This window comes from Musca vetustissima, unplaced genomic scaffold, assembly GCF_032173495.1.
Source record: "Musca vetustissima isolate MV318-11 ecotype Yass unplaced genomic scaffold, APGP_CSIRO_Mvet_v1 utg1998, whole genome shotgun sequence".
NCBI classification, from domain to species: domain Eukaryota; kingdom Metazoa; phylum Arthropoda; class Insecta; order Diptera; family Muscidae; genus Musca; species Musca vetustissima.
This window is the reverse complement of record NW_026884959.1, coordinates 161,782-186,495: the sequence shown is the minus strand read 5'-3', so window position 1 is coordinate 186,495 and position 24,714 is coordinate 161,782. Positions and strand designations below refer to the sequence as shown.

Sequence of the window (24,714 nt, the reverse complement as noted above, 5' to 3'; positions counted from 1 at the left end):
TGTTTATACTAGTCTAAACAGCTAGGTCTTAGTGCATTAATTCAGGAATTGTGTCGATTTAGAAGGCAAAGTCTAAATGCGCCTTTACTATTAAACATATTGGTCCTTCGATTCATGTTCGTGCACTTTCACGGGTTCATAGCCCCTCCATTTATAATTAGAATTAAATTTCTCTAAAGTCTGTGTTCCCAATAATAAAAATATAAATTTTCTTGGAAAATACAAATAATTTAAATTACTCTTATATATGTTCATCCCCTCCAAAACTGTTTCTGCTATGAGATCCCCTCCAATATAAACACAAAGAAATGCATAATACTAAAAACAACAGCACTTTCTTTTCTTCATTGTAAACAAAATCCGAAATTGTTGATAAATTATCCGACAACAAAATGTTGAAATTGCCGCATCAAATCCCCAGCTGTTTATGTATTCTTAATAAGTGCATTCAGAAAAAACATGTATATGCGAATGAATATTTGTTTACCGGCTACACAATTTGCTTGTATCTGTCTTTCTGTCTGACTGCTTGTCGGTATATTCATATATAAAATTCGATGAAGAGGATGTATACAAATAACCCAAAATATCCAGATGCAATATTTTCGTATTGAAATTTAATTGCTGCTAGTCTAAAAGGGATCGGTGGGGTTAGTAAATATTTACTAAATTGGGTGCTCTGATAGAAAAACCCCCCAAACAACGGCAAAATAAAATATATTCTTAAATGAAAAAAAAACATTGTTGTTCTTTTTGGCATCTGCACCCGCTGAATGCAACAAATTGGTATTCATTGTTTGGAATTGATTGTCAGGAGCCACTTGTATGGCCCATATGTTGTTTTCGACAAACAATTGTTGGGTTTTATGTACGTTATGGCATCAATGTGAACATATAAATCGACAACATAGTATTCTTTTATTGTTTCTATATACAAGTTTGTATGCTCTTTCATGTACATATCTTCAGGTAAACTGATACTGTTTCAAAAAAAGAAAATTATACTTAAAATGTGTCGACAATCATAAAAAATGTTCACATTATAAAAAATTGTCAAATAATGTTTGAAAAAAACAAATCTAACAATATAGACATTGAATTACATAACTTGTGTTCGCATAATCTTTAGACTAGTATTAAAGTGATATAAAAGTCCATGTGTCAGCTGTTATTTGTTTACGTATACATACACACTTCACTGGTTTCCTCGACTTGATTTCTAAATCGAGGTTTAGACTAGTATTAAAATCAATATACAAAAAATTGGTACTCCACTTAGCACAGCTGATTGTCCGTGCTGAGTTCGACGTGCAATGTTGCCAACCATGAGAAATATTACTTGATAAAATCTGAAAGATGACCGAATAAAAAACAGATGTTTATGTTGATACATCTACTGATGATTAAAATGATATAAAGATGACAGTCAGCTGTTATTTGTTTACGTTTACGTTAATATTAACATCCTCTCTATTTATAATTAAACTTCAATTTCTCTGAAGTCTGTATTCTCAATAAAAAATTTAAATTTTCTCGGTCCATATAAAATATCAAAGTGCATAAAAACAAATGTTTTTGTTTTGATACATCTCCTTATTATTGCGCCATGATTAAAATGATATAAAATTGGCAGTCAGCTGTTTTTTTTTTTCGTATTCACATTTCACTGGCTTAATTTTTTTGTGGAAAATTTTCAATCATATTTTCATAATTCTAACAGGAATTGCTGTCCATAATAAAAGTCAATTTTATGAATTTTATTTTATGCAATTTTTTGAAGCATACTTTTAGGAGAGCTCATTAATTTTTGGTGCAGAAGCAGCGCTATAATTATCTCGAGTTAGCGTATGATTACGAGCAAATCGACATATTGAGTAGATTTAATCGTTTTATGGTAAAGACGTGTTTAGAATATGCCTTCCAAATCGAGATACCAAATCTTAGCTATTGAGACTAGTATTAAAATGACATAAAGTTGACTAGTATTAAAAATGTCACTGCTTTCATAATTTCTGTGGCAATTTTGCAATCAATATTTTCATAATTTTGATAGGAATTCATCAGCTGGCATATTTTGTGAGTCAATTATTTTGAATATAACGTATTTTGTAGCACACTCTAAGGAACATTCATTTTTTTTTAGTGCAAAAGCAGGGTTGTATTTCAAATTTAGCATAAGATTTCGAGCAAATTGAGATATTGAGGGCATTTATCTTTTTTAATTTAAATCGAATTAAATTTTGCTCGATTTAGAAATTAAATGGAGATAATGCACTTTATCACTTGAGAAGCCATAGTCTAAACGCGCCTTAAACGCGAATTTTGGGTGATGGAGATTCCAATCAGCTAATGTTTGTTTACAAAGTGTGGACAACTGTGAAAATTATAAATTTCAATAACATTTTAAAAACAGTACTTTAATCGCAACTTTTTTATTCATATGTAATGCTGAATTTTGACTCTTCTTTGTTCGTACAAAAATAAGGTTTGTATTTCAAATCGAGATATGAGATGATCTATTTATATATGTATTTATTACATTATAAAATATGAAGTGTAGAAGTGGGGATATTAACCCAGTTAAATTAAGAGATTTGTTCTTCTTTTTAAATTTAATTTTAATATATTTTTTTATTCTTGAATAAAATTTAGTTCTGGCGCCATGCTAGGAGTGTATAGAATACGATACAACAAAAAATTAAAATCATTTTTTTGAAATTCGCTGAAATAACGGTTGTTCCTCACAGTGGTATTACCATTATTGGTACTCATATTAAAGAACGGTGGTGCAAACGAGTTAAATAAAGTAATTTGTTTATTTTAAAGCATGTGTCAAATTAAAATAGTAGTACATACATTTTATGTGCATCGCTGTATAAATGTACAATTAGATGCAACCTTGTAATTTCAAATAGAGTATCAGTTGAACCATGGCGCAATAAATAGCGCAGACATTTAGCTTAGTTCACGATTTGATTAACTGTCAAAGTGTGGTGTGTCTACTTGAACCTTTGTTTTTGTCTCGATCATCTGTCAAATTTGTCCTTATAATATTTCACATGGTTGGCAATACTGCACATCGAATTCAAGTAGAAATTACGCACTTTGACAGGTAATCAAGACATCAGCTGCTATAAATGGACTACCTATTCATTGTGCCATGGTCGGGACCATAATGCAATAATAAGGCGATGTTTTAAAACATTAACCTTTGTTTTTGTCTCGACCATCTGTCAAATGTTTCCTTATAATATTTCACATGGTTGGCAACATTGCACATCGAATTCATGTAGAAATTAGGCACTTAGACTGTTAATAGAGTCATCACGTCCTAGTATATATTTCTAACTACTGTATTTTCAAGATTTTCTATTGTTTTTGTAATTAAAAAAATATTCTGTCTCAAACTCAAACTTTCATCTGAATTCTTTCATTGACAATAAATCATTTTTATTTCAATATTGTTTTGATAGTTTAATTGCTTCATATATGCATATTAACCATATGGTTCAATTTTATTAGTTTTTTTTTTTTATTATTATTAAAATATATATAAATATGTATGTATATCTGTATGTATTTCTTAATTAATGTTTTTATGATTGCCGCTAACATTCGGATTCGTGTCATTAACACATTCTTTGACAAATCCCAATGTCATCATCTCAAATTAAACTTATATATATATATATATATAGAAAATATCATCTGTTTCACCTTTACGGCCAGTCAGTCAAGCAGTCACCTATCATAAATGAAAAACAGTGTCATTTTTGTATTTTTTATTATCACTTTTATTTGTCATATTTCATTTTAATAAGAAATTAAAGAAAAAACAAACAAAAAATAGCTGAAGCACCCGGCACCCGGATTGCCATGCGTCACTTTTAATTCACAAAGAATTTCAGATTGTCTTCTTTTTATAAAAAAAATGTTTAGTTTTTTTGTGTGTTCTTTTTATACAAAAAAATACAATGTTTTGATTTGTTAACATGTTTGTGTGAATTGTGATTAGCGTGATTAAAAATAGTTGGGACAGTGAATATTTTTAGGCAGCAATTTTGAAAGAAACATATGTAGGTTGTCTGTCTAATGATGTAGATACATATATTTTCTAATTTTACATATATATATATATATATATATATTATATAATATTCACAGAAAATACAACTATGTATACATACATATTTGAAATTTAAAATAATATAAAATGGAATATTTCGATATTTTTTGCAACACAAAAAAATCTAAAAAAAAGAAAATTTTTTGTAGACTTGTGTATGGGGATTATGAAAATCTATAAATACATATTTATGTGGCAATATATGTTTGTATTGGCAAAGGTAAGAAAAAATGGGTGGGGGTACAAAAAAAAAACACATAGACAAGAAAACCTACACAGGCACGTGTACACACACACTCACTCATACACTCTTGGCTAATGTTTCAAAAGTGTCCCATTTTAAGTGCGTTCGACTTGTAGGTTTTTTGGCATGATTTCCATTTTTTGTTGTTGTTAGAAAAATGTTTTCTATTTTTTGTTGTTATTTAAAAAAACACTAATTTATTTTGACAATTTGCTATGTTTATGAGTGTTTTCAGTCAATTATGGGACAAAATATTTATGCCAACAATTTGTGTAGGGTTGAATTGTACATTAAATTGGGCCAATACGAATTTTCTATTTTAAATATTTTGCTTATATTTTATTGTTGTAATCAAAACTAAATACCTTATTTATGACGCACTCTCATTCATCTATTCGTCGTTGTAATCTGTGTAATTTGTCTAGCAGAAAATTGAGGTGTTTCAAAATCATATTCTAACAAAATAAAAAAAGATATTCATAATGCCATTGTCAAATTGGAAACGTTGAAAACATTCTTTACAAGGTTACATTTGACACATGTTTTTGTTGTTGTTATTTTTGTCGTTGATGTGACACATATACCCCTCTTTTTTAGGCAAAGAACTAATCATGGCCAAGTTTTTGTTGTTGTTATTTTTCTTTTTTTTTTCTTTTTTGTTAATTTGTATTATTTTCCAAGGCCGATGCTTAATCATTAGCCCTTGTGCTGATTGATCAATGTTAGAACAAAGTATGGTTGTATGCACCCAAGTGTCTTGAGGAACAGAAACAGACACTCAGGTTGGAAAATTGGGCAAGAATTTTGAACATACCAAAAATTTCTCGTAACGGTCTCAAAATACACAGACATGGACTGGTACCATACAGAAGTATGGTTGTATGCACCAAAGTGTCTTGTGGAAATTTATTTGAACTTGCACTCAGGTCGGAAAATTGGCCAAAAGTCTTGAATATACCAAAACTGACCCACAACGGGCTCAAAATACACAAACATGGACTACTGGCATTGACCATTCTTGGTAGAAAGATGACTAGAAATTCGATTGAAAAACTTTCCAAAATACCGGGGCTACCTTAAAAATGGGACCAATATAGCAATTTTTTGTACAAAGATTCGGTACCCAATCCAAAGTACTAAATAACACCCAGTTTGAAAACATTTCCAAAATCCCTAAAATTCTGAATAATGGGGGTACGGCTATATGGAGGCTACACTTTCTTCAACAACGTTTCCAAAATCGCTAAAACGTTGATATTATTTTGTAAGAAGATTTATTACCCAAAAACATTCAAAGCACTTAACAACTGCCAGTTCGGTTGAAAAACATTTCCAATATCTCCAAAATTCCGAATATTCGTAGGTATCACGATATGATAAGAGGATAAGAGAATATAAGAAAACGAGGATCGAAATTGATCACCGATATACCCATTGCGCACCCAAAAATACCAAATTTAAGCCAATTCGGATTCGTTATGTTGGGTTTACTCTAAAACTTGGGTCAATATTGAGAATTTTTCGTAGGGAGACCTTCTACCCAATTAGAATCCAAAATAAAAAATACAACCCATTTTGTCCACCAAGACACTCCCCAAAATTCCGAAAATTTGGGAGCTTCCTTTATATGGAGGGCTACCTAACTAAAAAGTGGACCAATGTGGATACTTTTTAGTAGGAGGAGGCTATAACAAAACAATCATGGATATTGATCATCGATATTGTCATTCTTGGTAGAAAGATTTGACACCAATTGCGCACCCAAAAATACCAAATTTAAGCCAGTTCGTAACGAAGGGTTCACTCTGAAACTTGGTTCAATTTTTTCTCCAGCTAAACTTGTTCAAAATCCCCAAAAAGTACCGAAAATTTAGGAGTTAACTTTATATTGAGGGATGCCTACCTATGGAGGTGTATCTAACCAAAAAGTGGACCAATATGGATACTTTTTAGTAGGAGCAGGCTATAACAAAACGAGGATAAATATTGATCATCGATATTTTCATTTTTGGTAGAAAGATTTGCCACCCAAAAATACCAAATTTAAGGCAGTTCCGGTTCGTTACGTTGGGTTTACTCTGAATCTTGGATCAATATTGAGAATTTTTCGTAAGGAGAAATAAAAACAAAAAATACAACCCATTTTGTCCAGCAAGACTTGTCAAAACTCCCCAAAATACCGAAAATTTGGGAGTTACCTTTATATGGAGGGCTACCTAACTAAAAAGTAGGCCAACATGGATACTTTAAAGTAGGAAATTTTGATATTCAAATTACAGCCAATTTGGTAGAAAGATCCAAATATACCGTTATATGGCGGCTATACCAAAATGTGGTCCGTCATATCTCATTTCCAATATCAAACCTCCTAGGAGTAAAAAAACGACGTGCAAAATACCAAAGGATTATGGTTAAATCGACATAGAATTTTATGTTGATCTAAAATATTGAAACTTTTTGGGGTTTCCGGCGAATTTCTCGAGATGAAGTTCGAAGGGTGCATTGTCGGCACATTCATTTATAATCTTCCATCATACACAGATAGACTTTCCGTCATCAAGCTGCCAACTATAAAAAGCCGAAGGAAAATGTTTAATGTAGCATTTCTTTTTATTGTAATTGTGGATGGCGGATTTCTAATGAACAATATTTGCTTTAATGTTCCCAAAAAAGCTATTCGCAATTATATAACACTAGGTATTCAATTCCGATACTTCAATTATTATTATTTATATATTTATTAATTATTTGAAAATTGGCTACTATTTAGTATTTCTGGTTTCCAGTAGTCATTATTTTTTTAGAAACTATTGTCTTTTTAACCATTCATTTTAGTAGTCCTTAGAGTTAAATTTAATAAATACCAATCCAAGGTCTTACAAGTAAGTATCATAATTCTTGCCTGCAACCTTTGTAAATATTTTAAGTGCATGACCAACTACTAACAGCTAATCCACACACATGGGGTCAACATTTTCCAAAACTTTAGATTTATTTAAGGAACTTCAACGTGACACTCACAATCCTCGACAAACCTCTATAACCTTCCATTCCTATTTCATTACAGAACGTCGCATCTCGGCCTTTCAGTTAGCTAGAATTGATTCCGCCGACGATGATGCCTCCTCCTCGGGACGCGAGGACAGTTCACCCGAATCACCCTACTCAGCATCACAACAACCACCACAATTCGGTCCATATCTCAACGTTAATGGTCACGGTCCAGTTCAACATCAGGGACGTTCACGTACCAAATCGAAGAAACCACGCAGTAAATCCCTTCAACCACAATCCAATATCGTACCATGGCGTAAAGCTTCTCGTCCCAGTCGTGGTCGTTCGCTTGACAAATCACCCTTCTTGCCCGGCTGCAAACCAGCACCTGTCAAATCCTGGACTGAAGAAACTATCAATTTGAAACCGGCACCCATCGAAAAGAAGGTCATTCCCAAGATGGAGGCTGCAAAGGTTGCTCTGAAATCCATTAAGAGTCAACGTGATCAGGGTCTGATGAGCCTCGGCGCCACTCTGGAGAAAATTATCGAAGGTAAGACTGAAAAAGAAGCCATTCCATGGATTACAATGCGCGATAAGTTGCGTCAAGTCGAAACGGTACAAAAAGAATTGGAGAAATTCGATTTAGATGAAGTTTATCTTCGTGATCTGGAAATGCCCATCACAAATGATCTCGAACAGCCACAACAGGCCGTCACACAGGAACAGGTTCAGCGTGATCGTGAAATTCTACGTCTGAAGAGCATGGAAAGCTTTGAGATCAACGAAGTAACCGAACAAATAGAAAAACTGTTGGAAAAACAAAAACCCAAAAAGGGCGAAGACATTCCATGGCAGGAGATGCGTAAGTATCTCAAGAAGGTACAGCGGGAACACAAACAAATTGAAAAGTTCAAAATCGAAGAGGTCGAACTGCATCATCTAACGGCAGAGGAACTTCTGACCCATACTGCTCAAAATGCCACCCAAGAACAAAGTTCTACTTGGCTGGAAGAGACCTCTAAGGCAGCCATGCAGAGGTATTTGCATACCGAAGATGTCCAGAAGTTCGTTGAGGTGGAGGATGTACAGAGACAACAGTACATCACCACTGAGGACATTAATATTTTGAGCGTGGAGGAACGCGAAAAATTGGAGAGACAACGTTTGTTGCGCGAGGAACAGGCCTTGAACTGGCGCAATGCCCAAACCAGGCCAAAGGTAGAGTCCATGACTTCGGTCGAGGAAACCATCAAGAACCAGGTGGATGAGCGTACCCGTATGCAGATCCAACATCAAGTCTCCGAAGATCTGACACAACAACAACAGTTCGTCAGCGTTGAGGATTCGAAATTGATGAGGATCGAAGAACACGAACACTTGCGCCAAACTCGTCTCACCAAGGAGGAGCAAAGCTTGCACTGGCGTCAACCCAGACAGCCCCAACAATTCGTTCAAGTTGAGGACACCCAAATTCTCAATTTGCAAGAACGCCAAGACACCGAAGAGCATAAACTGATTCAACCGGAGCCGGTAATGTGGGAACGTGGAAAGAAGAAGCCACAACAACTACAACAACCTCAACAACTTCAACAACCTGAGCCTGTTGAAAGAACCTATGAAGAGGTCCACGATGAATTGGTTGAAGAAAAACCACAACCAAAACCGGAAGAACTGACCCCGGTTATGTGGGAACGCGGAAAGAAGAAAACCCTTGTGCAACAACAACAAATTGTGGAAATGCAACAAACACAACAGCAAATAAGCGAAGAGACAACACAGGTTGTCGAAGAAACAAAACAGGTAACCAAGAAGCGTGTAATTCCCGCACCACAGCAAGTGGAGAAAATGGAACAGGTTATGTTGAAGCCAACACCAAGGCCAAAACCCAAGCCCGTTCAAAAAGAAGAACTGCAGCTTAAGCCATTGAAACGCACCCAAGCAAAACCACAACAAGTTGAGACCGAACAACCTTCCCAAGCCTATGAAGAGGCATTTGACGAACTACCCGAAGAGGAGAAACCTCAGCCAATTGTCGAACAACCTCAACCTGTTATGTGGGAAAGAGGTAAGAAGAAGCAGCCCACAAAGGTAGAGGAACAACTCATCGAAGAACAGCCTCAAAAGAGCTATGAAGAAGCTGTGGATGAACTTCCTGAGGAACCTCAGACCGCACAACCCGAACAGCTGCAACCGGTTATGTGGGAACGTGGAAAGAAAAAAGCCCAAAAGGTTGTGCCACAACAACCTGTGGAGGAAGTACCCACTCAGGCCTATGAGGAAACTGTTGATGGTCTGATCGAAGAAGAGAAACCACAAGTCGCCGAGGAAGTTCTCCAGCCAGTAATGTGGGAACGTGGTCAAAAGAAAAAGCAACAAGAAATTACGCAGATTACCCAGGAGGTTGCTGAAGAGAAGGTATTGGAAGAGACCACTGTTGAAGAAGTTAAGAAGAAGGTCGTTTCCAAGGTCGCTGTTCAAGAACAGAAGGTAGAAAAATTGGAACAGATACAACTCAAGCCAACTCCCAGACCCAAGCCCAAGGAGCAGCCCAAGAAGGAAGAAATTCAACTTAAACCTGTTAGGCGAACACAACCAACTAAATCTGAAGAAGTTGAAGAAGTACAGCCCACAAAGGCCTATGAGGAGGCTATCGAAGAATTGCCAGAAGAACCACAACCATTGCCTGAAGAAGCTCCACAACCCGTCATGTGGGAACGTGGCAAAAAGGCCAAGAAACAAGAAGTGACACAAATAGTCGAAGAAAAGGTAATCGAGGAAGCTGTGGTAGAGGAAGTAAAGAAAAAGAAGAAGACCAAGGTGGTCAAACCTGTGAAGACCGAAGAAGAAGTTGAAGAACAACCCGAGAAAGCCTATGAAGAAGCTGTTGATGAACTACCCGAAGAACCTAAACAAGAAGAAGCTCCACAGCCTGTGATGTGGGAACGTGGCAATAAGAAGAAGCAAGAAACGGTCGCTCCTGTCGAAGTAACTGAAGTCACAGAAGAGGAGAAGGTTGTTGAAGAAACTAAGGTCGAAGAAGTAAAGAGGAAGAAGTCCGTACCCATGGTAATTCAGAAGGAAGAGAAAATAGAGCAGGTGCAGTTGAAACCAACTCCCAGACCTAAACCCAAGGAACAACCCAAAAAGGAAGAGATTCAACTTAAACCGGTTAAACGCACGAAACCCGTTACAACCGAAGAAATCCAGGAACAACCGGAGACTGCCTACGAAGAAGCTGTCGATGAGTTGCCCGAAGAACCCAAACCGGATCAACCGGAAGAATTGAAACCGGTTGCCTGGGAACGAGGCAAGAAACAAAAGAAGAAGCCCAAACAAGTCAAGGAAGAAAAGGTTGTGGAACAACCCGAAGAGGCATATGAAGAAACCATCGATGAGTTGCCTGAAGAACCACAACCTCAACCCGAGCCAGAGGAATTGAAACCTGTAGCCTGGGAGAGAGGTAAAAAGAAGAAACCACAGAAACCGAAGACGCCAGAAGTCAAGGACGAAGTCGAACAAGTGGTTGAAGAAGTCAGTGATGTGCTTCCCGAAGAACCTCAGGTTGAGGAGATACAGCCACAACCTGTTATGTGGGAAAGAGGCAAGAAGAAACCCAAGAAGCCTATAGTAGAACAACCACAACCTGAGGAGCCAAAGGTGGAAGAAGTAGTCGAAGAAGAAACACAGGTTGCCGAAGTAGAGGAAGAAGAGGTTAAGGTTGAACAGAAAACGAAAATCGTTAAAAAGAAGAAGCCTAAGAAACCTGTTGAAGAACAACCTCAACCAGAAGAGCCGGAGGTTGAAGAAGTCGAAGAAGAAGAAACCAAAATTGTCGAGGAAGAAGAACAAGATGTTCAGGTTGAAGAAACCACCAAGACTGTTAAAAAGAAGAAGGTTAAGAAGCCAAAGGCTAAGAAAGAAATCACCGAGGAGACTGAAGTTCCTGAAGACATTCCACAGCCGGAAGAGGAAGAAGAAATTGAAGAAGTGGTCGAAGAGGTTGTCGAAAAACCACAAGAGCCCAAACGTGTTAAGAAAATACTACCCCAAGAACCTGAAAAGCCGGAACAAGTTCAGCTTAAACCTGTGCAAAGAAAACAACTACCCAAACCACAAGAAGAAAAATTGGAAGAAGTCAAACTTAAACCTGCCAGAAAATCAATTGTCGACACCACTACTCCACAGCCCGAAGAAGTGGAAGTTTACGAACAACCTGAGGAGCAAGAAACCACCGTGGTCGAGGAGCATGAAGAGGTCACCAAGAAACGTGTCAAGAAGAAGAAACCAAAGAAGAAGGTTGCCAAGCCGGAACAGGAGGAAGAAACTGTCGAGGAGGAAGAACAACCTCAAGAGGAAGAAGAACAGGAGGAGGAAGAAGAAATTCCTGAAGAACCAATCGAAGATGTTGTTGTGCCAGAAGAAGTCAAACCTCAACCTCAGGTTGTGGCCAAACCTGTACCCCAACAAGTCGAAGAGAAATTGGAAGAGGTTAAACTCAAGCCCGTTAGAAGGCCCATCAAACAACTGCCCCAAGAAGAAGCCATCGAGGAGATACGTTTGAAGCCAGCCAAACGTTTGACACCAAAGCCCGAAGAACAGAAACTAGAAGAGGTTGAGTTACAACATGTCGAACGATTCGAAGAACAAGTTATGGTCGAGGAGAAGAAGAAGGTGAAGAGGGTCAAGAAACCCAAACATGAAGAACTTCCTGAAATACCCGATGCTGAACCGGTAGAATTGGAACAAGCTGAGCACTTTGAATTGGAAAAAGAACCCAAGGTTGAAGAACCTCAACCTCAAGTACCCTGGAAGCGTGGTGAAAAGAAGGTACCCGTTGAACAACCCATTGAAGAGAAGCAATGGCCAAAGGGTAAGAGACGCCCACTTCCAGAAGAGAAACCTGAGGAAGTTACTCTGAAGCCCATACCTTCTAAGCCCAAAGAAGAACCACAAAAGCCCGCCAAGACTGTGCCAGCTCCCGAATTTGTTCCCGAAGAAAAGCAACCTTCGGAGGAGAAGGAATTGGAAATTGAACCTGTTCCTGTTGTAGACGAAGTCGAGGAGGTCGACAAACCTATTAAGGAAAAGCCCAAGAAGAAAAAGAAGCCCAAGCTGCAAAAGGCAACTCCATCTGTGGACGAGGTTTCGGAAGAAATTGCCGAACCATTTGCCGAGCCCATTGCTGAGGAAGATCAAGTTGAGGAGGTACCCATCGACGAGGTGAAGGAAGTGGCCGTATCTGAAGAAATTCTGCCCGAAGAGGAAGTTGTACCCACCGAAGAGGTACCCGGAGAGAAGCCTTCAGTGCACAAGGCCCACAAGAAACGCACAAAACGTCTTAAGGAAGTTTCCTTCGAGGAACAACCCACCTTGTTGCAGGCCACTGTCATCGACACCGCCGAAGAAGAAATTGTCCACGAGGAAGAAACCTCCCAGGAGATCTCACAAAAGACAATAATGCTCAATAAGAAGGCTGAAGAACCTCTGCCCAAGTTCATTACCACAGAACAGTTAATAGAAGTGGACGTTGATGAGGTCAAGCGCAATGTCGAAATGAAGACAACCTCGAACATTGTTAAGAAGGAGAAACGTCGTATTGTATTGGATGACAGCCAACCTTTGCCTGAACTTGAACTCATTACCCAGAAACGAGTTCAGGAAGGTCTGGATAAGGTGGCCGACGAAGAGGTGATCGAGGATCAACAATTGACCCAAAACGACGAAGAGATCATTACTTCGGAGGTGATGGGTGAACGCCGAATTGTCAAGAAGAAAAAGAAGACTGTCAAGCCGCCACGCATTACTGAGAAGCTTAGACCACGCATGGTGGTGCCCGAAGAACCAACAATCTTGGAGTGTAAGGTCGAGGGCATTCCCTTCCCCGAAATCAAGTGGTACTTCAACGATATCCTTTTGTTTGCCTGCGAGAAATACGAACTCAATGTGGTGGAGGACGTGGCCCAGCTCAAAATCGCCAAGGTTACTCCCAGTGATGTGGGAATATACACTTGCGAAGCTAAGAATGAGGCTGGAGTGGCCATAACCCGCACCAATGTTGCATTAGGTAAGTACAAATCGAGATAACGGTATTCACCCAGAGTTCCATGGTAAAGTAGCATTCGACTTCATGTTATTTAGTTTTGAGAAAACCCCCGTAGGTTTCTTGTTTTTTTCGTTCATTTCATTCAAAATATTCATTACGAACTCTTCTTATTCCATTTCATTTCTCTAATCGATTTTCACTTCACACTTTGGTACTATCCACAACAACAACAACTACAATTTAGAAAAAGAACAAGGCATAGCTCCACAATTCACAAAACCATTGAAAATTGAGTTCACCGAAGAGTCACCGGATCGCCTTAAGGTCAAGGTTACATGTCAGGTAATCGGCAAGCCACAGCCTGAAGTCAAATGGTATCGCGGCGTGGAAGAGATTGTGCCCAGTGAAACGGTACAGATGTTCTACAACGAGCAGACTGGTGATGTGGCTTTGGAGGTAATGAATCCTCCGCCCAATGAGGCTGTTGTATATTCGGTACAAGCCATGAATCCCTTCGGTCGTGCCGTGGGCAATGCCAATATCTTGAGCAAGGTGGACGAATTGGATAAGCCCAAGGAGTTGTTGAAGGCACCCAAGATTACACCAATAACTGCCAAGGTTGTACCACATGGCGGTACTCTGTTGTACGAGGCGAAATATGAAGGCACGCCACGACCACAAATCAAGTGGTTCCGCAATGGCCGCATAATCGAAGAGAACGAAGATGTTACCATCGAAACCACGGAGACGACAACCATTATTAAGATTGTCAATATGTCGCGTAAGCGTGCGGGTAAATATGAAGTATCCGCCACAAATGAAGTGGGCGAGGCCAAGACATCAGGCTCCGTTGTGGTATCGGATCAAGCACCAGATAAAAACATCAGACCACCAAAGTTCATACAACCACTGGAACCCAAGTTCTTTGCTGAAAATGAGGTTGTCATAATGGAGGCTGTGGTCGATTCCGAACCACTATCTTCGTTCCAATGGTTCATCAACAACGAAGCTGTTGTCAGTTCGAATGAGGTGCGCATTGTCTCCAAGGAGAACAAGACGACACTCTTGATCGAACAGTTCAAGCCGAAATTCAAGGGCCCCTATACATGTCGAGCCGAGAATGTTGGTGGTTCGGTAACCTCGACGGCCAGCGTCAAAATGTTGGAGGAGGCACCTCACGAAGAGGTCGAAGAATTCGAATCACCTCGCTTTGTTGAGGAACTCATTGAGCCCGTGGAGGTAATGGACGGCGAACGTTTACTGCTCACCTGCAAGGTGGTGGGTAAGCCCACGCCACGCGTTGCTTGGTATCAAAATGGCGAAAAGGTGGTGGAGAACAAAGAGACACACATATCGCAAGACGCCCAAGGTGTATGTCAATTGGAAATTATCGAGGTATTCCCGGAAAATCAAGGCGTATACAAATGTGTAGCCACAAATAAGATTGGCGAATCCGTAACCAAGACAACCGTTAGCATTCAAGGTACATTTTATACTCTGGACACGCATACATACGCACACGCATCCACACTTAAATACACTGATAATAAAGCCAGCTGTTTTGTGTTTTATTTACACTCAGAAAAAATAAAACAAATCCAAACACAACATAAATCTCTAAACTTATTAAAAACAAAAATACCCAAAAAAAACTCTTAACAATCATTAGGAAATCTTTGAATGCTCTAAACACACACAAATATCCTCTGTCTTTGGTTATGTTTTTTTTTTATAATTATTCTTACTAATACACTCTCAGTGAAAAGGAAGTAGTAAAGTTTAGCAAATTCTCACAGCTAGCTTGTGATTTGTACAACTTTATTTTGTTTCAAAAATCTCGTATTTTGTCTAATTGTTATCCTCCCTCTCTCTCTATCTATTTCTCTAATCCATGTCCACGTCCAAGGATTTCTTTTGTTTCCTAAACCCTATGTACAGCATGTTTTATTTTGTTATTTTATTTTTTCATATTTCACTTTTTTCATTCATTCGTCATCATACGTTTCTATAAGTGTATTTTTTCATCTTTTAATATTTATGTTTTAAATATTATATTTAATTTGTTTTCTTCTTCTTTTTCCGTTCTCTACTTTGTTTTTTTTTCATATTTATAGCATTTGAATATATCCCCGATTCTGAAATGACTGGCTCTGAAGATGATCTTCTCGATAGGGTAAGTAAATATAAGAATCTACGAAGAAATCATTTATATTTTATTAATGAGTATATTTTGAGGGCTTATATCAGCCCTATATAGATCTAACCTGAACACAAGTTTTGTAAAAAATTATTATTTAAAGTTCCTATCTTAATAAAGACCCGGAGTCTCTACTTTGACCAATTGGTCTTTATTAAGACCTGGGGTATCTGTATAGACCAACTGGTCTTTATAAAGACCTGGGGTCTCTGTATAGACCAATTGGTCTTTATAAAGACCTTAGATCTCTATATAGACCAATTGGTCTGTATAAAGACCTTTGGTCTCTATATAGACCAATTGGTCTGTATAAAGACCTTTGGTCTCTATATAGACCAATTGGTCTGTATAAAGACCTTTGGTCTCTATATAGACCAATTGGTCTGTATAAAGACCTTTGGTCTCTATATAGACCAATTGGTCTGTATAAAGACCTTTGGTCTCTATATAGACCAATTGGTCTGTATATAGACCTTTGGTCTCTATATAGACCAATTGGTCTGTATAAAGACCTTTGGTCTCTATATAGACCAATTGGTCTGTATAAAGACCAGCGGTCTCTATATAGACCAATTGGTCTGTATAGACCAATAGAGACCACAAGTCTTTATATAGACCAATTGGTCTGTATAAAGGCCTGTGGTCTCTATATAGACCAATTGGTCTGTATAAAGACCTGTGGTCACTATATAGACCAATTGGTCTGTATGAAGACCTTAGGTCTCGACATAGACCAATTGGTCTGTGTAAAGACCTTTGGTCTCTATATAGACTAATTGGTATGTATAAAGACATTTGGTCTCTATATAGACCAATTGGTATGTATAAAGACATTTATTAGAGACTTTGGGTCTCTATATCAACTAATGTTTTATTTATTTTTTAATATTTATTTATCTTTATTTTTTTCCGAAATTTCCTTTGTTTTTCTCCAGTCTATCGATGAAGATAAACCACCGAAAATTATAAAGAAACTACCCGAAAAAATCGAACCCAAAGAGGGTGAATTAGCCAAGCTGGAAGTTAAAGTTGTTGGCAAGCCAAAGCCTAAAGTTAAATGGCTGCGGGACGACGAGGAGATATTCGCATCGGAAGAATATCAAATCGAAAATTTCGAAGATGGCACCTCAGTGCTGGTTATCAACAATATCTATCCCGATGATGTGGGCACAATTAGTTTTGAGGCTTACAATCCATTGGGTGTGGCTGTGACAACAGCATTAATATCGGTCGAAGGTATAAATGTGATATTTACAATATGTTTTACATTTGTATTATATTTATATTAAATTTTATATATGTTCTTTAATTTATTTTTTTTATATTATTTAAGTATATATAATTTTTTTAAATGATGCAATTTTTTACAGCATTCCATCAGCAGGGAATATTTTACCCTTCAGTATATCTCTTATCCTTTCCCGTGTATATAAAATCCCTTAAATCCCTATAGATTTTTTTTGAAAAATCACAAAACTTAACACACATTTTACTGACACTCTATATAAAAAACACATATATTTTTTACACTTTAATAATATTTTTTTTTCTTTTTGTAACTTTGAAAATATATATTTCTTTCAAATTACTAATCGATCTTTTCTATAATTTGCCATTTTTTTAAATAAAACACAGGCATCGTTGGATCCAAGGATTATCGCAAACCAGAATGGGTGACTCATATGGAAGAAATGCAAAGGGCTCTTAAAGGTAGGTTGAAAATTATTTAAATCAAATTTAGCCATTTCGGCTAAATGTATAAATGTGTGTTTGAAAAAACAATTACATGTTGAATATCCTTTGTGATAAATAATTGTTATCCCTATTTCTTTGTGTATATGTGTTTTAACGTGACTTTTTTGATACGAACTACAGTTTGTCTCACTGGTTTATATACTCTACTGTGCCTCTCTCTCTTACCCTCTCTCTCTCTCTCTCTTTATATATAAATATGTTTATATTTATATAATCTTGTTGTCTTTGTAATTTTCATTTCTTCGGACTATTCCTCTAAAAACACAACGTTTTTGTCCCCACTGTACAGCTATGTACTATATGGCCCCACCTATTGTTTTGTCATGTGACCTTGTATATGTGTGCATACCCCTACAACTACAATACACAAAGGTCTAAAGCTCTTGAGCTTAAACTATTCAGTTTTTTTTTTCTTTTTGATTCAAAATTAAGTGCAAATCTCCCTCCCCTCTCTCAAAAAATGAATTACTTGACAACTCCCTTAATTTACCCTTTCCCCCAAAATAAAAGTATACGCCATTTATTTTTTTAATTTTAAAAAATATTTTAACTAGTTTTATAATATTAAGCTGAACAATTTAGAAAAACAAAATTATGAAAAAATTAAAAAAAAAATAAAAATTACCCTGATTTACCACCCACAAAAATTATTTTAACAAAATCATTTCGAACCATTCACCAAGACCAATTTCATTCTAGATTATTTGATAATTCAAAATTTACTAACAGATCCATAAAAAAATATTATTGGTATTTCTAATGATAATGCCTTTTCCACATACCGCTAGTCTAACCTTAATGCTAATTAAAGGAGTTTTAGTACCTTTTATCCTCTGGCTTTGTAAATGTTTAATTCTTTTTTTTTAATTTTCTAAAATTCAATGTCAATATTTTAACACTGAAAACAGACAAACATATTTTCTTTACAAAGAAAAAAAACTTACAGTATTTAATAAAGTGGAATTATTTAAAATAATTGATTTTGTAATTTCAATGTCTTTTATAGACAGGAGATTATAAGCAGATATTGGAAAAATTGTTTATAAAACCCTGGGGTCTCTATATAATCCAATTGATCTTTATGAATACCTGAAGTCTCTATATAGAACAATTGGTCGTTATAAACCCTTGGTCTTGGTCTCTATATAGACTAGTTGGTATTTATAAAGACCTGGGGTCTCCATAAAGACCTATAAAGACCTGGGGTCTCTATATAGAGCAATTGGTCATTATAAAGACATGGTGTCTCTATATAGACCAATTGGTCTTTATAAAGACCAGGGGTCTCTACATTGACAAATTAGTCTTCAGAATGACCTGGCGTCTCTATATAGACCAATTGATCTTTCTAAAGACCTGTAGTCTCTATATAGACAAATAAAGACCTGTTGCCTACATATAGACCATTTTTATAAAGACCTGGGGTCTCTATATAGACCGATTGGTTATTAAGAAAGACCTAAAGTCTTAATAAAGTCCTGTGGTCTCTATATACACCAATTGGTCGTTGTAAAGAACTTTTACCACTATATAGACCAGTTAGAGTTATACCAATACCTACCACCCTTCATATTGGTGCGACATAACATCGTGTTTTTTAGAAATGGCCTTGTTGTTCTTAATCTACCATCGACGTTTTGTATATAGAAGACAAATTTAAAGTCGATCTCCAGATATATTATAAATAGAAGTCTCCATAGGTTTCCGAAATATTGAAAACTCTCTACATATCTTCCTATATAGAGAAGAGCCTTAACAGGTCTTCTATAAATAGAAGATCGTATACTTGATTTGCTAGAGATAAATGAACATCTACAGCTCACAACAGAGCCTTTACGTTAAAACTTCTACAGGTTTCTATATACAGAATACAATTCAAAATCTTCCATAGATATACAATAAAGCTTTTATGTTTATGAGATTATTTTATTAGCTTTCTATACATACAGGAAGAGCCTTCCTAGGTTTCCTAGATATTGAAAATCATCAACAAGTTTTATTGAATAAAAACCCTATCTAACCCTATTCTACGGAAATACCTCAACAGGTCTCCCATACATAAAATAAAGTCTACCAGTCTCATATAAATAGGATATCCTCTATTAAATCTTCCATGTGATCTTCTAGAGATCAGAAGGGCCTCTACAGGTCACATTCATCTTACCTATCTTATATATAAACAACGACGGTCTTCTATAAATCGATGAGATTCTATAAGTCCCCTATATACAGGATACCCGCTTTATGTTTTCTTTACGTAGAATAACACCTTCTACACATATGTCGAACTCTTTACAAGTATTCTATAGATAACGATGCCTCTATATGTCTCCTATGTATAGAAGACCCATGGTTCCTCAATGTCTTCTATAGATAGAAAATATAGGAGACCCTCTACAGGTTTTTTTTATAGTTTCGGACCCTCCACAATTCTAACAGTTCTCCTAATGAGGGTAGAACTTCTACAGGTTTCCATAATATCGAGAACCATTTTTTCTCTCCTCTTGGGAGTATTAGTTTATTTATCAATGAAGGTTGGTCTGCTGTAACCTGTCCCAGATGATAGGGTTGCCATCTATAGTTGTCTAGAAACGATTCTTACTTGAATTTGGTGCAGTGGTTGGAGTCCTTTCTTATTTACTGTTATCACTTTCACCAGGTGACGCATTAGTTTCTTTATCAATGATGGTTGGTCTGCTGTAACCTATCCCAGCTGATAGGACTGTCATCTATCATTGTCTAGAAACGATGCCTACCTGAATTTGAAGCAGTGGTTGAAGTCCTTTCTTATTTACTGTTACCACTTTCAACCAGGTGGCGCTGTCTCCTGTAATTTTGTGTTATCCTGAAGAGTTGATGCGGATAGAGGACTCTCTATGGTCAATTTATTAACATACCATCATCAATATTACTATAGTTAAGAATCATTTCATGGCATTTCGAAAAACCGAAAACAAACAATTCTATAAATGACAGACTTGACCTTAAATTTTTGTAATTTTTTTTTATGGATATCATGGCACTTTTCTAGAGGGCAGAACTTTTATAGGCCTATTATATGTAAAATATGTAGTACATTAACTTTTATAAATTATATGGTTTTTAAAGATCTTTTGTTATATAGAAGACCTACTTTAAGACGTGAATAAATTTTAGATCTTCCATATATTACAAATCCCCTATAAGGTCATAACAACTTAGAAAAGAATTTATATTTCTTCTTATCTAAGAATTTAGACAATTCCACTACAGTGAAATATGATTATTATAAAATATTTATATACAAAAACCTTATAAAACTATATACATACATATATAAAAAAACAGACACAATTCAGACAACACTGTGAAAGCGAACTTCATGTAAGTACATTTTTCATATTGGAAACATAAGCACAATATCTCTCAACACAATCCCCGACTTTATGTTCCACACTTATGTACTACTAAACAATTTTGCTATAATGGACTATATATATTATTTTTTATTATTATTTTTATCTCTTTTATGCTGTGCTTTTATAGCTGCTAAATGCACGCCATCGCTTGTCAATGAAATGCACGATTGTCGTGCGGCAACAGGTGAAAAGGCTAAGTTCAAAGTACAATTTGCAGGAAATCCAAAACCAGGTATTGTTTTGTTTTTATTTCGTATTTAAATGGACGTATCAGACAGACCCACTTCACGCACCGTACAGTGTAGGCAGCAGAAAAAACTAAATTTCCATAATTTTCTTTTTTGGAAAACCAAAAAAAAAAAACATTTTATTTTAGATATTCAATGGTATTTCGATAACAAACAACTTAGGGAATCGGACAAATATCATATGATCGTAGAAGAGACCGAGGCCTATTTGGAAATTCTAAATGTCACCTATGAAGATATTGGCTTCTATACATGCAAGCTAATCAATGAGATTGGCATGACCATGACCAGGGCTAAATTTGATATATCCACAACATCGACAGTGGTGGAGGAGAAAGTCACCACCGTCAAGGGCAAGGGTAAAGGCAAAAAGAAAGTGGTGAAAAAATTGGCACCAGTGGTGGTTGTGGCCCAGCCTTATTGTTCGACAAGTGAAAGTGAAACGGAAACGGCTACTACAACTCAGACAACAACAACAACTCAGGTGGTAACAACCATCGAAGAACCCCAGACTGAAGTCGAAACAACAATGGAAGTGATTAAGGTGCGAAAACCTGTTTCCATTTTGGTAGAACAAAGTGGTAAATCCGAGGTAATGGAGGTCAAAGATCGAGCCGTAGCTGATGCTGAAATGACAACCACCACAGTTGTGGAGGAGGGAGAGACTGTTACCACCACCATGACCTCCTCATCGAAAACAACAACATCAACATCTATAGAAATAAGTGAAACCATCAAATCCATACGTTCTAAAATCTCCTCCAAAACCATTACCATGCACGATGTCATGGAAATTAAGCAATATCACGAAGTCAATACGCTACTGGAAACAATTAATGCCAGCTCGTTTGGTAGCATTGGAGAATCTGCACTACGGGACTTGGCCACTATCGGTCTACTTGTACGCCATGGCTGTACAATTATAGAGATTATCTATTTGTATGAACAGAATATTTTCATTGCCTTGCAAAAACCCGAAGCCCAATCGGCGTTGGTGCAGCTGGTCGAACGCGAGGGTCACGAAGAGCTAATATCGGAAATCTTGAGTGAATCGTCGAGCGAAGAGGAAACCATATTGGCGGCCACAGTAGGTTTTAAGGCCTTTATACGTATGATTCAGACGTGTGAGATAACCATTGAGACAGTTATAAGGAAATTTGTACGGGAAGATTTCATCAGTCAGGACTGGAAGATAGCCACGAAAGAGGTTTGGCGTTTAATGTTTTGTGTTGAGCGTTGTTTTTTTTTGATTTGATTTATTGAATTTAAAGTTTTTGGTTTCTGTTTTTATGTTCTATTTTGTGAATAGGGTTCAGAAAAAAAGGGTTGAGAAAATAAATAACGAAGATTCTCTCTTCTGGTTTTTTGAATTAGTTGAATAATTCGTTACATATAAATGTTATTGCCTACTTTTAGGCATTTTTCTTCAATAACTACATCTAACTTTCTTACCCTACGTTTACCAGAGACAGGACAGTTGATAGCTGATTTTAAGAAATTATTTTGAATTTCTGAATGGAAATTTAATTTTAAATTCTTTATCATCACATAGTTTTTCCCTTCTCTTGTTTTCAATCCATCTCTTTAGTTAGTACGTTTACATTGTATTGGATTTAATAAATCCAATGGATTTAAATTGTCAATTCCTTTGCATACATGCCAAATAATAGCGTATATAGAAAAAAACTTCTAATTAGTTAAAAATAAAAAAAGGAAAAAGGTTCTAAGAAGCTTTTGTTTTATTGATAAAAATTATAAACTTATTTCGAAAAAAGGGTATATATTAATAAAACAAAGAATTTCATAAAATTTTTGTATGTGCAATCTATAAAATAATTGTGCACTTTTTTCAACCAAAATTCATTTCATTATTTATTAATTTCACATTTGTCAGATATTGCGCAACTAGTTTCACTTATCCGAAGTCCTTTTAATTGAAAATTCTGCATAAGAGAAAACATTTTACTGAAATTATGCGTCTGTGCTTAACCGAATACGACTGTATTTTAGTTCATAATTTCAGAGTCCTGTCGGAGTTCTTAATTCACAACAATAACTCTACTGTCTGTTGTAAAGCCTCGGTTATGATAGCAATTCTAAACAAAAGTATTGCATACTTTTAGCTGTTCATTTTACGTAAAAATTCCTAAATTTAAAATGTTAATTTTTTGTACATTACATTCCGGATTCGTTCCTTATTCTAGAGTTTTAGTAATATTTTTCGCCATTCCCAAAAAAAAAAAAAACTACATTCAATATATTTTATTTTTAGTTCGAAACATAACTTACCTTATAGTACATTTACATTGTACTGGTTTTCGTTAAGCCAGTGGGTTTAAATTGTCAATTCCATTGACTATATGTCTAATAAATTCTCATGAAGTAGTGTCTACCTTCTTTGTTTGGGGTTATATCTGAAAAAAATAAATATAAAAGAAAAGAATTATAGAAATATAGTTCAGTTATGTATTTGAGTTTTTTTATTTCATTGTTACTTGTTAATGCGTACACATGCAGAATATATAATCCGCAATCTTGCAAGCAAAATTTTGTTTAATAATTTTCATTTAAGGTAGTTTACACTACAGCTTTTAACTTGATAATGTGCATAAACCCAATTAAATAACTGATTTTACCTCGATTTACCATACAAAATCAAATTCAATCATTATTTCAATTTGCTCGAAATCCTGTGCGTAATCGAGATAATTACAAATACAACTTTGTTAAAAGGCAGGGTTGCACTTGTACCAAAAATGCATCATTTCTACTTAAAAATACCGCTGTTTACTCAATAAGTTCTATTTCAGAGAGTAAATTGTTTTTATTCTCTTTTGCAATAATACTGAGAAAAGTAAACCAACAACATCCAGTAAGATTTTGCAAAATATCACTTAATTTCATTTAAAATTCATAAAATAAGAAATTTTTTTGACATTGGTCAAAATTTCAAATTAACAGCTGATTGAAATACATTGAATTGTGCTGGATAAACCTTATTGGAAGAAATTTACCTAGTAACATTCAATAAGTTCTCAGCGTAAAACTGCCAAACTAGCTCTATCTCTTTTATGGGACTTTGGAGTAAACAGACAACATCTAGTAACATTTGATAACAATTGTTACCAAATATCGAGTAAATTCCTATTAGAATTATGAAAATCCTTACCCGTTATGTGAAATTAGAAATGCACATGTATATGTAAACAAATATCAGCTGATTGGCTTTATATCATTTAAATACTAGTCTAAACATCTATGATTTAGTACCTCGATTTTAAAATCGAGTCGATAGCCTAAAGTCACGTTTAGACTATGCCTTCTAAATCGAGCTACAAAATCCTAGCTGTTTAGGCTAGTATTAAAATGATATAAAGTTGATTTGTCAGCTGTTTTTGTTTACGTTTCCATTAGAGTTGTTCTATCTAGTTCAGTTAGCTGATCGCCATTTTTAGTCCAGCTCTTTTAAATGAACTATGTCGGTATTTAAGTTCAATCGTTCATTCGTTGATAATAAAGCTCTTTTAATCAACTGTCATTTTAGTTTGGTCGTTCCTTTAATACTTCATCGCTCTCCAAACCGTTCAGTTGCGTTCTTGAAAGAGTTACCCGATCGACGTCACTTTAATTTAAACAAAACCGAACTAAATCTGTAAATAGCTCACTTTTGAACTAAGAGGAACAATTATTCTCGTTCGCTCTTTTA

At 36.0% G+C, this 24,714-nt stretch overlaps 2 protein-coding genes across 2 annotated transcripts in view; both read left to right on the top strand.

The window, feature by feature from the left end:
* Positions 1–10,220, top strand: part of LOC133332058 (titin-like) — a gene marked incomplete at both ends in the record, with an annotated part of 30,931 nt that extends 20,711 nt beyond the window's left edge. The window contains 1 exon segment of the mRNA XM_061540439.1: positions 7,438–10,220. Coding sequence (XP_061396423.1) covers positions 7,438–10,220 — 2,783 coding nt within the window.
* A 12-nt stretch (positions 10,221–10,232) lies between these two features.
* Positions 10,233–24,714, top strand: part of LOC133332057 (titin-like) — a 32,342-nt gene continuing 17,860 nt past the window's right edge. Inside the window, exons 1-5 of the mRNA XM_061540438.1 lie at positions 10,233–13,431; positions 13,655–14,893; positions 15,525–15,583; positions 16,543–16,843; positions 17,243–17,317. Coding sequence (XP_061396422.1) covers positions 10,302–13,431; positions 13,655–14,893; positions 15,525–15,583; positions 16,543–16,843; positions 17,243–17,317 — 4,804 coding nt within the window. The 5' untranslated portion in view covers positions 10,233–10,301. The remainder of the gene's footprint in view (positions 13,432–13,654; positions 14,894–15,524; positions 15,584–16,542; positions 16,844–17,242; positions 17,318–24,714) is intronic.